This window comes from Polypterus senegalus, chromosome 15, assembly GCF_016835505.1.
Source record: "Polypterus senegalus isolate Bchr_013 chromosome 15, ASM1683550v1, whole genome shotgun sequence".
Taxonomy (NCBI): Eukaryota; Metazoa; Chordata; class Cladistia; order Polypteriformes; family Polypteridae; genus Polypterus; species Polypterus senegalus.
The window spans coordinates 133,615,624-133,629,807 of record NC_053168.1 but is presented as its reverse complement, the minus strand read 5'-3'; the positions used below and the strand labels follow the sequence as shown (position 1 = coordinate 133,629,807).

The window sequence follows — 14,184 nt, the reverse complement described above, 5'->3', positions numbered from 1 at the left end:
CGCCGCAAACCCACATACAACAAACCCAAACTTTTCCTATATGGTCTCCCATCTAAGTACTGGCTGGCCTTGAACATGATGCCATGTTCGCTGAACTTTTCAAAGTAGACAACACCTCCAGCCCCTGTGCTCTTACTTCCCTACCTAAAATATTTACTTCAGAATACATCTTACAAAGCACTTGGGGAAGACACTCATTATAATGAACGTTCAAAATTGATTCTAGTGCTAGGTGGAAAATAACAAGGTGGCAGTGTGGCCAGCCATTCAAAAGGTGGGCTTCCCAGGGCACATCTTAATGATGATCTGCTCTAATTCATTTATTTTAATGGAACTCAAAAGGTAATGACAACTTACGCAGAAGAGCTCTTTTTTGGTTGGTGCCATACACCATATTTACAATGGGATGCAAAAGTTTGGGCAACCTTGTTAATAGTCATTATTTTCCTGTATAAATCGTTGGTTGTTACGATAAAAAACGTCAGTTAAATATATCATATAGGAGACACACACAGTGATATTTGAGAAGTGAAATGAAGTTTATTGGATTTACAGAAAGTGTGCAATAATTGTTCAAACAAAATCAGGCAGGTGCATAAATTTGGGCACCACAAAAAAGAAATGAAATCAATATTTAGTAGATCCGCCTTTTGCAGAAATTACAGCCTCTAAACGCTTCCTGTAGGTTCCAATGAGAGTCTGGATTGTGGTTGAAGGTATTTTGGACCATTCCTCTTTACAAAACATCTCGAGTCCATTCAGGTTTGATGGCTTCCGAGCATGGACAGCTCTCTTTAACTCACACCACAGATTTTCAATTATATTCAGGTCTGGGGACTGAGATGGCCATTCCAGAACGTTGTACTTGTTCCTCTGCATGAATGCCTTAGTGGATTTTGAGCAGTGTTTGGTCGTTGTCTTGTTGAAAGATCCAGCCCCGGCGCAGCTTCAGCTTTGTCACTTATTCCTGGACATTGGTCTCCAGAATCTGCTGATACTGAGTGGAATCCATGCGTCCCTCAACTTTGACAAGATTCCCAGTCCCTGCACTGGCCACACAGCCCCACAGCATGATGGAACCACCACCATATTTTACTGTAGGTAGCAGGTGTTTTTTCTTGGAATGCTGTGTTCTTTTTCCTCCATGCATAACGCCCCTTGTTATGCCCAAATAACTCATTTTAGTTTCATCAGTCCACAGCACCTTATTCCAAAATGAAGCTGGCTTGTCCAAATGTGCTTGAGCAGACCTCAAGCGGCTCTGTTTGTGCTTCCTCTGCATCACTCTCGCATACAGCATCTCCTTGTGTAAAGTGCGAATGGTTGAGCGATGCACAGTGACTCCATCTGCTGCAAGATGATGTTGTAGGTCTTTGGTGCTGGTCTGTGGGTTGACTCTGACTGTTCTCACCATTCGCTTCTGTCTATCCAAATCTTTCTTGGTCTGCCACTTCGAGCCTTAACTTGAACTGAGCCTGTGGTCTTCCATTTCCTCAATATGTTCCTAACTGTGGAAACAGACAGCTTTCTGTATCCTTCCCCTAAACCATGATGGTGAACAATCTTTGTCTTCAGGTCATTTGAGAGTTGTTTTGTGACCCCCATGTTGCTACTCTTCAGAGAAAATTAAAGGAGGAGGGAAACTTACAATTGACCCCCTCAAATACTCGGATTCACCTGTGTATGTAGGTCAGGGGTCACTGAGCTTACCAAGCCAATTGGAGTTCCAATAATTAGTTCTAAAAGTTTTGGAATCAATAAAATGACAACGGTGCCCAAATTTATGCACCTGCCTGATTTTGTTTGAACAATTATTGCACACTTTCTGCAAATCCAATAAACTTCATTTCACTTCTCAAATATCACTGTGTGTGTCTCCTATATGATATATTTAACTGACATTTTTTATCGTAACAACCAACGATTTATACAGGAAAATAATGACTATTAACAAGGTTGCCCAAACTTTTGCATCCCACTGTAATAAAAGTAACCAAGATGACTGCGGTGGGCTGGCGCCCTGCCCAGGGTTTGTTTCCTGCCTCGCGCCCTGTGTTGGCTGGGATTGGCTCCAGCAGACCCCAGTGACCCTGTAGTTAGGATACAGCAGGTTGCGCATTGGATGGATGGGTAACCAAGATGAGACACAGTTTAATTACAGTACAGAAGCGAGATACACAGCCATCTTATTACCTGCAAAGCAATTATTGGTGGGCTTTGTGAATGTTTAATAAGACCTCAGAAATTATTTAATTTAGGATAAACAATTTCCACTGTGAGTAAAGCACATTAAAAAGCATGCTTAGCTTGTACATATGACAAAATATATCTAAAGAATTTCTAAATAGATAAGAAGGCCCCTGGGCAGCAAGAAAAAAAGGTTTTTCTTGAATTATTATCATAGCAATCACACTCGACAGTCTTCTTCTTCTTCCTAGCTTTTATCACACACACATCGAGCGGGACTTTTGCCACTTGTTTCGATTGAGGGCATCTTTGGGGGCTACGTCGACTTGTCGCATATCTTCCTTGATTTGGTTGATCCAGCGCTTTTTCGTCGACCATGCAGGTTCAAACTGAAAGCCGTCTTGGCCTCTGAATTGTCATCGCTACGGATGACATGGCTGTACCATTGGAGGCGTGCACTGCACATCTTCTCGTCAATCAGCAACATGGTCATGATCTTCCATATGTCTTCATTCATGATATTGTCCAATCTGGTTAGGCCTAGAACTGATCACAGCATTCTCATCTCCATGACTTGTAGTACTTGCTCATGTTTGGTGGAGGCCGGCCAACATTCTGCCCCATACACGGCCACTGGGCGGACGACTGCTTTGTAGATATTTGCCTTGAGGTAGTTTGGAGACCCATGGTAACCTGTCGCCACTTCAACCAGGCCACATTGGTTCAGGCTTGAGTGTCTGACCGCGTATTGCCGTCGTGGCAGATAAGCGTTCCAAGGTATTTGAATTCGGTGACCTTCTTGAGTTGCTGGCCATCGATCCGGATAGTACCGTCGGTCTGCATGCCACATTCCACTTATTCTGTCTTCCTGATGTTAAATTAGAGGCCACTTTCCTCTAGTTTCATTTTCCACCTCAGTGCGAGGTGTTACCCATGAATGCAAAGTCATCAGCATATGGGATTGTCCATGGGTGCGGCGTCTGGAGATCCACTGTGGCCATGTCAACAAGGTCAGATCAATAAAGCTAAGTTTTCTTCTAGCAAGAGAGCATCAAAAAGCTGCAACAAGAAGGTCGCTGATCTCTATCGATCGCTGTATCGACCTGCCCAGCCCTAATAAAAGCATAAGCACAGATAATGTAATTTATGAATAACTTTGTTTTCTGATGCTTTTTCCCTTTATCTAGACTGCAAGGTCCCCATTTTTCTCCTATTGTCTTTTTTTCAACCAACATATACATTTAGACTTACTAAAATGTAAACTGTTTCTTTTCACTGAAATGAACGTCAGCCAAGCTTAAATTCACCTTGCAAAAGGCAAAACAAAACACATAAAATATAAATGAAGCGACCATAACCCAGACAACTGGCAAGAATCAAAGCCAAAAATCATGGAGGAAGTCAAAACCAGGCGAGAAGCAGTTTTTTTTGTTTTGTATGTTTAAAGGATTTATTTGCATATCAGATAAGGCTTGGTGCAATCGCTGCCATTTTATCCCGTTGTGCCAATGAACACCACGACCCTAATGATGGTTACACAAAATGCTGCCTTAATACAGAAAAAGCGATAGGACCCAAAAACTCAGCTCTGACCATGACACCTGTATGCTACTGAAGTCCTAGCAAAATCAGGCAATGTCTTACAACAACATGGCATAACGTCTACCAAAACCGCCTTTGAAGAGATAACCCTAACTACAATTTTCCAATAGTGCCCTACTGTTGCTTGTTATCAAAGAGTTGTGTATATATATATATATATATATATATATATATATATATATATATATATATATGATATATATATATATACATATATATATATATATATATATATACATATATATATATACATATACATATATACATACATATACATACATATATATATATACATACATATACATACACATATATATATATACAGGTATATTTCATTCCTCGGATGATCCCTGACAAAGAGCTTTCAACCTCAGCCTCATAATGGTACAGTAAATCTGAACACACTTCTTTCCTCACAGCTTTGTAATCAATAGATAGGCTTTTAGGGAAATAAAAAAGGTGCGCACACACTTTTCCATATCCTAAGGTGAACAAGGCATTTCAAGATTCTGCAGAATAAATTGCAGATATTTCATTTCATTTAGCTAGCGAGACTGAGGCTTTCAAAACATTAATAATAACAACAAAAACTGCGTTAATGCGCGATAAAATAATTGTCGCCGTTAATTAAGTAATGCGTTAATGCAATAATAACGTGTTAACCTGCCTTGCCCTAATAAAAGCATAAGCACAGATAATGTAATTTATGAATAACTTTGTTTTCTGATGCTTTTTCCCTTTATCTAGACTGCAAGGTCCCCATTTTTCTCCTATTGTCTTTTTTTCAAGCAACATATACATTTAGACTTACTAAAATGTAAACTGTTTCGTTTCACTGAAATGAACGTCAGCCAAGCTTAAATTCACCTTTGCTTTCTTTTCTTTTCCTCTGTTTCAGGGTGGTAAGGATAGTCGATCTGGTTCTCCTTCCAAGCGCTGAAGCTGTCGAAGAAAAGAAGCTTGGAAAAGAATGAAATCTCTGCTTTAGAAGTTAACCCCTGTCCCATCCTAAACCTATTAATAAACACATTTGCCAAGTTGTCGAAATAGCAATACAATCCGTCAATTACTGTTTCCCTGAGATAAACATCAGCCACGTCCCATGAGAATATTCAACTGACAGCAGCTCATTAACAGAAGTCATTTTTCTCCGTATTGATTTGTTGATGTTCCTCAGGTGCTCATCTCTTTTCACCATTCAGAAGTGCCTAGCAGGACGATTTATTTGTGTCAGTGTTGAAAAATCGTACTTTGTCCTTTTTTTTTTTTCTGAACAAAGCAATTCCCTTTGCTTTTTAATGAGATCATTTGTGTGTGGTTCATGTAAGCAAGGCTTTCCAAAGTGAATTTGAGGCCACATCTCCATTTTACTAATTGTTTGCCACTTTTCTTTAGGGGGCTTGTAGATGTCGGCTTTAAAAGCATCCCTTTGTAGAAAGAATGCATGTGAAAATGAGTGTGCCATTTTAACAATGGTAACAGCATCACATCCTACTAAAGGAATAGAGTAGATCGTATCATAGTTTATTTCTTTATTTCTAGAGAGTTAATTAACAACATATTAACCACCTAATTTATACAGGGCGCTTCCCTGCCCATTAAAAAAAGGCGAATGCTCTTCTGAATTGCACTGTATATCCCCCAAGAATGAGATCTTTGTATGCCCGTAGACTTTTCTGTGTTCTCATTTGTAAGCCATAAAAAAAAAAGTTTCCTTTGTATTTTGTTCTTTCGACGAAATTGTGTAGTGTGTGTCTGCCACAGTGTACTAACGCAAATGGTGAATCCAGACACCACTGGATCTGGTAGCAGATCGACAACATCATCCCATCCCCAACCCCTCGTCCTCTCCGCGTGTAAAAGGAAGCTTCACAATAATCTTGTAACAGGCTTGGCACATGTAGTTACTTTGTCAATGAATGTAAATTAAAGCTTTACAATTGTAAATGTTCAACAAATAAATTTGCCTTTTAACAAGAAAACGCTCAGCAGAGTCTTTAATTGAAAAGTGAAATGAATTTCAGGAACATCCGTGGAGGGTCAATTCACCAAAGACTTAGTGACTTGAGACAATGAAGTGGACCATGAAAGATTCATAAAGATACCATCCTCAAATCTGCTATTTCCTCGGGTAACACAACCATCAGGAGCATTATAAATAGTGGATTCAAAAGTATGAACTTTCTGCACACTTTACTGTGTTGTAGATTTATGTTTAAATAGATACATTTGCAACTTATTTGTCCATCAATCTGCACTCAGTTTCCCATAATGACAAAATGAAAGTATGTTTTTTTTTTATTATTATTTTTACAAAGGTTTGCAAATTTATTAAAAATTATAACTATATGAGTTTTAGTCTCATTGATCTCCCAAATGCAACAGACAATTCATGAATATAAATGGACTCAGTGTGAATTATTCTTGAATGTGTGCATGAGTGTTTCATGTGACAGACAGGGTTAGTTCTGAATGTGATTAGTGGATTTTAAATTGGACGGATATACCAGGATTGCAGTAGATTTGAAGGAGTTTCACTATCAGAGATACATTTGACATAGCAGGAATGTGAACATGTAATGTATTTTGGGTGTCCTGCGGTGGGTTGGCACCATGCCTAGGATTGGTTCCTGCCTTGTGCCCTGTGTTGGCTCAGATTGGCTCCAGCAGACCCCGGTGCCCCTGTGTTAGGATATAGCGGGTTGGACAATGACTGACTGACTGAATGACTACTTTGTTAATTTTTTGCTCTCAAAACTTTTCTTTTATTCAGCGGGTTGGAAAATGGACGGATGGATTGTATTTTGGGTTGGGCACATGCCATCTGCTGTCTCCTTCCTTGACCGCCCCACACACTCTAATTTGTCTTTTTCACTGTCTAGACTAAGTAGAAGATGTGGTCTCAGGTGATTGAATCTTAATCCCTTCCAGTTACAGACCTTGTGTCTGCTTATACAGTAGGTGTGACATTTTCTCCAGAAGGTGACAGAGTTCAGCCTGTAGCTACAAACTTTGTTTGGGTGGCTTTCGTCTGCAGGCCTATTTGCAGCCATGTCAGCTGGTGCCTGAATAACACTTTAGTTTAGGTACTGCAAAAAGGCAACTATTACTCATTTACTTGTATGTAACAAAACCTTAGCCTTAGGCTTCTTTTGCTATTAACTCTTTCAGGGCTGATGTCGACTTTTGTCAAAATTCAGGAGTAGAGGATGGTAATCAGCTGTAAACGGCAACAAAACTCACACTTACATTTTGTTAGACTCTCTTTGCTAGAGGGAAGTTACATAGCTTTGTTGATTTAACCTCGATTCCCTATACGTGTGTGAGTAGCGAAGAGCAAACAACCTCAAAAATGGCACCAACATCTAGCGAGAGTCCAAAGTGAATGTACAAAGCAAAATACTCCATAGACCTTTTACGTAATTTCGTTGAATAGGACTCTGACTTGTCGGACTCCGAGTTTGATGCAAGTGATCTGGAGATGGATATCAAAAACAAAAGTGACGTACCAGCTTCCTCTGTTCGGTCCCCAGCTGATCATGGTGCTGAACATTTTCATGTGGCTGATGCGCCTACAGCAGCATTCGCCTGGTAGGACCACCACTTATGATGACAAGTGGTACAAACCAGATTGCATCACACTGCAACCCCCAATGCCACCCACCTGCTGTGCAAAGACAGTCAGGCAGCTGGCCCACCATGAATTCCTGCTGACCATCGAGGTGCCCCCTTTGCAGCCACTGCTGCCAAAGATGCCGAACATACGCCAACAGCAGCCACAGCACATAGCAACAGACATTTTATGTTGACTTACGTGTGAAACCATTGTGATTTGTGCTTTTCAGAAAACTGAGTTATTTGGAAAAATATTCAGCCCTCAAAGAGTTAATAGATAGATAGATAGATAGATAGATAGATAGATAGATAGATAGATAGATAGATAGATAGATAGATAGATAGATAGATAGATAGATAGATAGATAGATAGACAGATAGATAGATATGAAAGGCACTATATAATAGATAGATAGATAGATAGATAGATAGATAGATAGATAGATAGATAGATAGATAGATAGAACAGCGTAGTTGGCAGGATTTAATTTTAGTACAGATAGATAATAGGCAGGATAGATAGATAGATTTAATTTTAGTATAGCTACATTTTAATTTTAGTATAGTAGGCAGAATGAATAGACAGACAGACTGATAGATAGATAGATAGATAGATAGATAGATAGATAGATAGATAGATAGATAGATAGATAGATAGATAGATAGATAGATAGATAGATACATAATCCCAAGGGAAATTGACAGCAGCAGCATACTGATAAAGAACAATTTTAAATTAAAGAGTGATAACAATGCAGGTATAACAGACAATAACTTATATATGTTATTATGTATAATGTTAACGTTTACCCTCCCGGGTGGCATTGAAGAGTCGCATAGTGTGGGGTCTCCTCAGTCTGTCAGTGGAGCAGGACGGTGACAGCAGTCTGTCTCTGAAGCTGCTCCTCTGTCTGGAGATGATCCTGTTCAGTGGATTCTCCATGATTGACAGATATATAATGACACATACAAAGCATCAGTAATGTGGTTATTCACCTGTGCAATACGGCCTACTAAAATAACGTCACTTTGGAAAAGTCGGAAGTGACTTAGGTGAGAAACACTTTTCTTGATATTGTATACTTTGAGTCCTTCATATTCATTATCAGTTTTACACTGTATTAAAGGCTCTTAATATGCCACACTGCTGAGAGCTGAATAAAGGCTTTACTGATGCCTTATAAGCATAATTCAGGCCAAAAGAAGCCTTCGCTAAGGCCTTGTTACATAAAGGGAAATAAGTAATAGATGCATTTCTGAAGCACCTAAAGTACTAGGGTGTTGTACCCTGTTAGCCATTATGGATGTGGTGAGAAGTCCAGCAAAATGCCCCATTTTATTGGCTAACTAAAAAGATTACAATATGCAAGCTTTCGAGGCAACTTAGGCCCCTTCTTCAGGCAAGTTGCCATGAAAGCTTGCATACTGTAACCTTTTTAGTTAGCCAATAAAAGGGGTCATTTTACTGAAGCACCTGAACAGAGTTACCCCCTTTTATTATCAGATTAAGTGTAGACAGCAAGCTGACCTAATGCTTGTAGGGCTTCAGAATAATCTTTTTTTGGAATGCAGGTGGGGAGGTGGCACTGGCTTTCTACATTCCTTGTTGTCCTGCCTCATCAGGAAAAAGATAACTAATTTATTTACATGATCTGGGAGATGCGTGCAAAAGGCAAAACAAAACACATAAAATATAAATGAAGCGACCATAACCCAGACAACTGGCAAGAATCAAAGCCAAAAATCATGGAGGAAGTCAAAACCAGGCGAGAAGCAGTTTTTGTTTTGTATGTTTAAAGGATTTATTTGAATATCAGATAAGGCTTGGTGCAATCGCTGCCGTTTTATCCCGTTGTGCCAATGAACACCACGACCCTAATGATGGTTACACAAAATGCTGTCTTAATACTGAAAAAGCGATAGGACCCAAAAACAGCTCTGACCATGACACCTGTATGCTACTGAAGTCCTAGCAAAATCAGGCAATGTCTTACAACAACATGGCATAACGTCTACCAAAACCGCCTTTGAAGAGATAACCCTAGCTAAAATTTTCCAATAGTGCCCTACTGTTGCTTGTTATCAAAGAGTTATATATATATATATATATGTATATATATGTATATATATATATATGTATATATGTATATATATATATATATATATATATATATATATATATATATATATATATATATATATATATATATATATATATGTATATATATATATATATATATATATATATATATATTTATTTCATTCCTCGGATGATCCCTGACAAAGAGCTTTTAACCTCAGCCTCATTATGGTACAGTCAATCTGAACACACTTCTTTCCTCACAGCTTAGTAATCAATAGATAGGCTTTTAGGGAAATAAAAAAGGTGCGCACACATTTTTCCATATCCTAAGGTGAACAAGGCATTTCAAGATTCTGCAGAATAAATTGCAGATATTTCATTTCATTTAAGTATAGAAAGCTTTTTTTGGACAAATTCTATAACAATGAGAGTGGTGGCTCTGAGGCTAAGGATCTGTGCTGGCATCCCGATCGTTGCCGGTTCGAATCTCCGTCACTGCCAAAAGAGATGCTACTCTGCTGGGCCCTTGAGCAGGGCCCTTAACCTTCAATTGCTCCAGGGGCGCTGTACAATGGCTGACCCTGCGCTCGGACCCCAAGGGGAATGCATTTCACTGCGTGTTGTCCTGTATAACTATGCATGTGACAAATAAATAAAGAAGAATTTAAATTCTGTAATGGACACCTTGTATCAGAAGTACAAAATGTAGAATTTATGCAGAAATTGAGATAAAGCTAGTGCTTGTATTACTACAGACACAGCTAAGTAGGGAAAAATGTGAAATATTCAATCAGGCCGAGTCTGATATGAACAATATATTTTAGCAAAAAATAAAATGATTAAATTAAGATTTTTAATTCGCCTTTCATTACTTTTTCACTACAAAGTAACGACTTACATTTAGTTACAGATTAATATTTTCTTCAATTGAATACTGAGAATTAGTGTAATTTTTTTGTAGTCACTCACACAACAGATCCTGAATTGGATTAAGTGGTTTTGAGGATGTTTCTTACACCCATCATATTTACCAAAGATTGGATAACCTTTGCCGCTGGTGTCCCCCAGCAGTCCATTGTAAATCACGGTGCTACACTGTGACAACACACTCCCTTGGAAGTTTTGACATTTAATTGTTATACAACAATTATATTACAGTGGACTTAGCTTGGCTTTTTTGACAATGATCAGCAGAAAAAGACTCTTTAATGTCAATGTGGTGGCTCTGAGGCTAAGGATCTGCGCTGGTATCCCGAAGGTTACCAGTTCGAATCCCTGTCACTGCCAAAAGAGATCCAACTCTGCTGAGCCCTTGAGCAAGGCCCTTAACCTTCAATTGCTCCAGGGGCGCTGTACAATGGCCGACCCTGCGCTCTGACCCCAAGGGGTATGCGAAAACTAACAAATTCCTAATACGAGAAATTGTGTAAGGCGAAATAAAAAAAAAAAAATCATTAGCAAGGTGGTCTAAATTATTACAAATATCCATCCATCCATCATCCAACCCGCTATATCCTAACTACAGGGTCATGGGGATATGCTGGAGCCAATCCCAGCCAACACAGGGTGCAAGGTAGGAAACAAACCCCGGGCAGGGCACCAATCCACCGCAGTTATTACAAATATAAAACACAAAACAATTGATCACATAAGTATTTAATATGACACACCTAGGTTTTCACTGATGTAGCCCAGGGGTCCTCAATCCCAGTCCTGGAGAGCCGCAGTGGCTGCAGGTTTTTGTTCTGACCTGGTTGCTTAATTAGAAAGCAATTCTTGCCAATAAAGCACTAACAAGCTATGAAATTAAATTAACTCTGCTATGTCAGGTCATTCTCATATCCTAGATTTTCTTTCCCTTTCTATCATGCAAATGATTTGAAGGCTAAAATGGACGAGTAATTCTCAGTCCTTCACTTTTTTTCTCTTCATTTTTCTTCCAAGTATTTAATTAAACCCAATAGTACAGATAAATACACACAGGTGTAAATGTAAATAAGCTAAATGGAGAAATGTTGCTCTCTCTTGTCATTTGCATGTTATTGATAATAAGGAGCAATTAAAATAGCTGTTTCAGACAAAATTAAGCAGTAAGGGCTCAAAATCACTAAAGTGAAGCAGAAGTGTTACTTTAGCAATAAGTGCTTTTTATTAAGCAACTGGGTTGGAGCAAAAACCTGCAGCCACTGTGGCTCTCCAGGACCGTGATTGAGGACCCCTGATGTAGCCAATTGGTTTCGTAAGACACAGATTTAGTTCAATGGAGAACACCTGTTTGGGGTTTTATTGATTATAGTTTAAACTCACCTGCATGCAGAAGGTCCGCCTTGTGGTCATTCACTAGGGTGGCATAACCTACACAATGAAGACAAAAAGAACACGCCAAGCAACTCTGTGAAAAGGTAATTAAAAAGAACAAGTCATTAGATGGAGACAAGAAAATATCCAAGTCACTGAATAGTCCTTGGAATCCAGTTAAATTAATCATTAAGAAATGTAGAGAAAAGCCAAGCAAAATGACACCTTTTATTGGCTAACTAAAAAGATTACGATATGCAAGCTTTCGAGGCAACTCAGGCCCCTTCTTCAGGCAAGATGTAATGTGCCTGAAGAAGGGGCCTGAGTTGCCTCGAAAGCTTGCATATCGTAATCTTTTTAGTTAGCCAATAAAAGGTGTCATTTTGCTTGGCTTTTCTCTACATTCATAATGGCTAACACGATACAACAACCTAGTACTACATTAAGAAATGGAAAGAGTGTGGGCACAGCGGTAAATTGGTTAGAGCAGAGTGATCGTGTGAGAAGAAGTCTAGTGACAGATTACACCAAGTAACCTACTGTATGAGAACTCTGAAGCAGTTACAAGCTATGGTGTCTAAGACTGGAGGGACTGTGCAGACAATCACTGTTGCTCAGGTGCTTTACCAGTCACAGCTTTATGGGGCAGCCGCAAAGAGAAAAAATTCAGACGCGAGTGTCAGTAGGTTTTGCTCCCTAAAAACCAAGTTACGCAAACTATTCCATAAAATTTCAGTCATTATTTACCGCTCTGATGCGGATCATTTTCATCATAAAATATGTCATAATGTTAGCAATTGATGAGAAGAACTCATAATCAATTCCAGAATTATGGTATTTGAGGGTTCACCTAGTGTGCCACTTTCTTTTGCACGATTTGGCTCAAAAACTAATCAGCACATTGTTATCTCATAACAGACTTAAGTTTTGAGTTTGTTATTTTTCTGTCAGGCTGTTTCAGCTCTAGAAACTGTGACACACAGACACACAAAGAGACCGACAGACACACACCCATCATCAAGATATCAATTTTTTCGGTATCGGGGAAACCTAAAATATCAAGTTCCATCGACAACTGGAGATCGAAATTTTTGATGAATCTAAAGTGTTCATTCCTTCCTCACAGACGATAGGTTATGGCGGGGGAGGACGCAAAGCAAAAATAGCACAAAACGACTCAACGAAAGTTTGCCAGAAGGTACATGGAAGACCCTGAAAGCTAGAAGAAGGTTTTTTTGATCTGATGAGACCAAAATTGAGCTCTTCGTCAATCAAACTAAAGGCCATGCTGTGGGGATGCTTTTCTGCGGTAGGCTTTGGAAGGCTTGTGAGGGTAAAATGAACACAGGAAAATCCTGGAAGAGAACCTGATGCTGTCTGCAAAAAAACCTGCACCTTGAAAGAAGATCTGTTTTCCAGCAGGATGGCAACTCCAAGCAAAAAGCTAAACCTATGGAGGAATGGCCTAAAAAACAATAAGGTTAATGTTCTGGAGTGAACACTTTGGCTGTCGATTATTTCATGTTTTATATTTAGACCACTTTGCAGGGATCTGTTTTCACATGACATTAAAGAGTCGTGTGATTCGATGTTGTATAATAGTAAATCTTCCAATTGGGTGAACACTTTATATAGGTGCTGTAAACTGCTCTCTGGAGAACAGCAATAACTATAGCATTATAATATTTTAAGGTAAATATTGTAAAGGCTTGTGAGTTGGGAGCACGCAACCAGTTATAGATAAGTACATTTCTGGGAGGTAACAGAACTAACACTGGAAGTGCTCTTTGGGGGGAAAAAAGAGAATGGAGCAAAGCAAATCAAAGTAAAGAAAAAGGCTGATGAAAATGAAAGAAGAGTAAGAGAAACAGCAAATGGGATTCCAGTAAATGTTACTGACAAAATATATCATTTGAATTCAAGTTTAAAACAATACTATACTAACCAAGTAAGGCTGTAGTAGAGTCCTTATCACGACGAGTTTCACCTGCACCTCTGAATTGTTATGTGACCCTGAATGAGTCAAATAACATTCCAGCTGCACCATGGAATTAAATTTCTAGTTAGCATTATTAGCAGCAAATTAGTGACAGCTGGCAAACAATTTAAGAAAAGTAATACATGCTCAACTACTGTATATATCACAAAACCAATGAAGACTGCCATTTTGTACAAATTACTAAATTTATTCATTTTCACTTAAATACTTTGACATAACAAAATAACTTCCTGTCACAAACTATACAGATCAACTGTACACTGACCTAATAACCGAGGAAAACAAAGCATTCCCATTTATGTTTTAGGTTAATTCTCATCCTGTCCATGTAATATTACTTTCACGAAATATATATCTCCAAACTATAAACTATTTACAAAGAAATAAAGCATATAATGTT

The 14,184-nt window shown here is 38.8% G+C and overlaps 1 protein-coding gene across 2 annotated transcripts in view; it reads left to right on the top strand.

Moving 5' to 3' along the window:
* mbpa (myelin basic protein a) overlaps positions 1–5,771 on the top strand; it is a 146,423-nt gene extending 140,652 nt beyond the window's left edge. For both annotated transcript variants that reach the window (XM_039736343.1, XM_039736342.1), the window contains one exon: positions 4,688–5,771. In XM_039736343.1, the coding sequence (XP_039592277.1) occupies positions 4,688–4,729 (42 nt within the window). In that variant the 3' untranslated portion in view covers positions 4,730–5,771. The remainder of the gene's footprint in view (positions 1–4,687) is intronic.
* Positions 5,772–14,184: the final 8,413 nt, after the last annotated feature.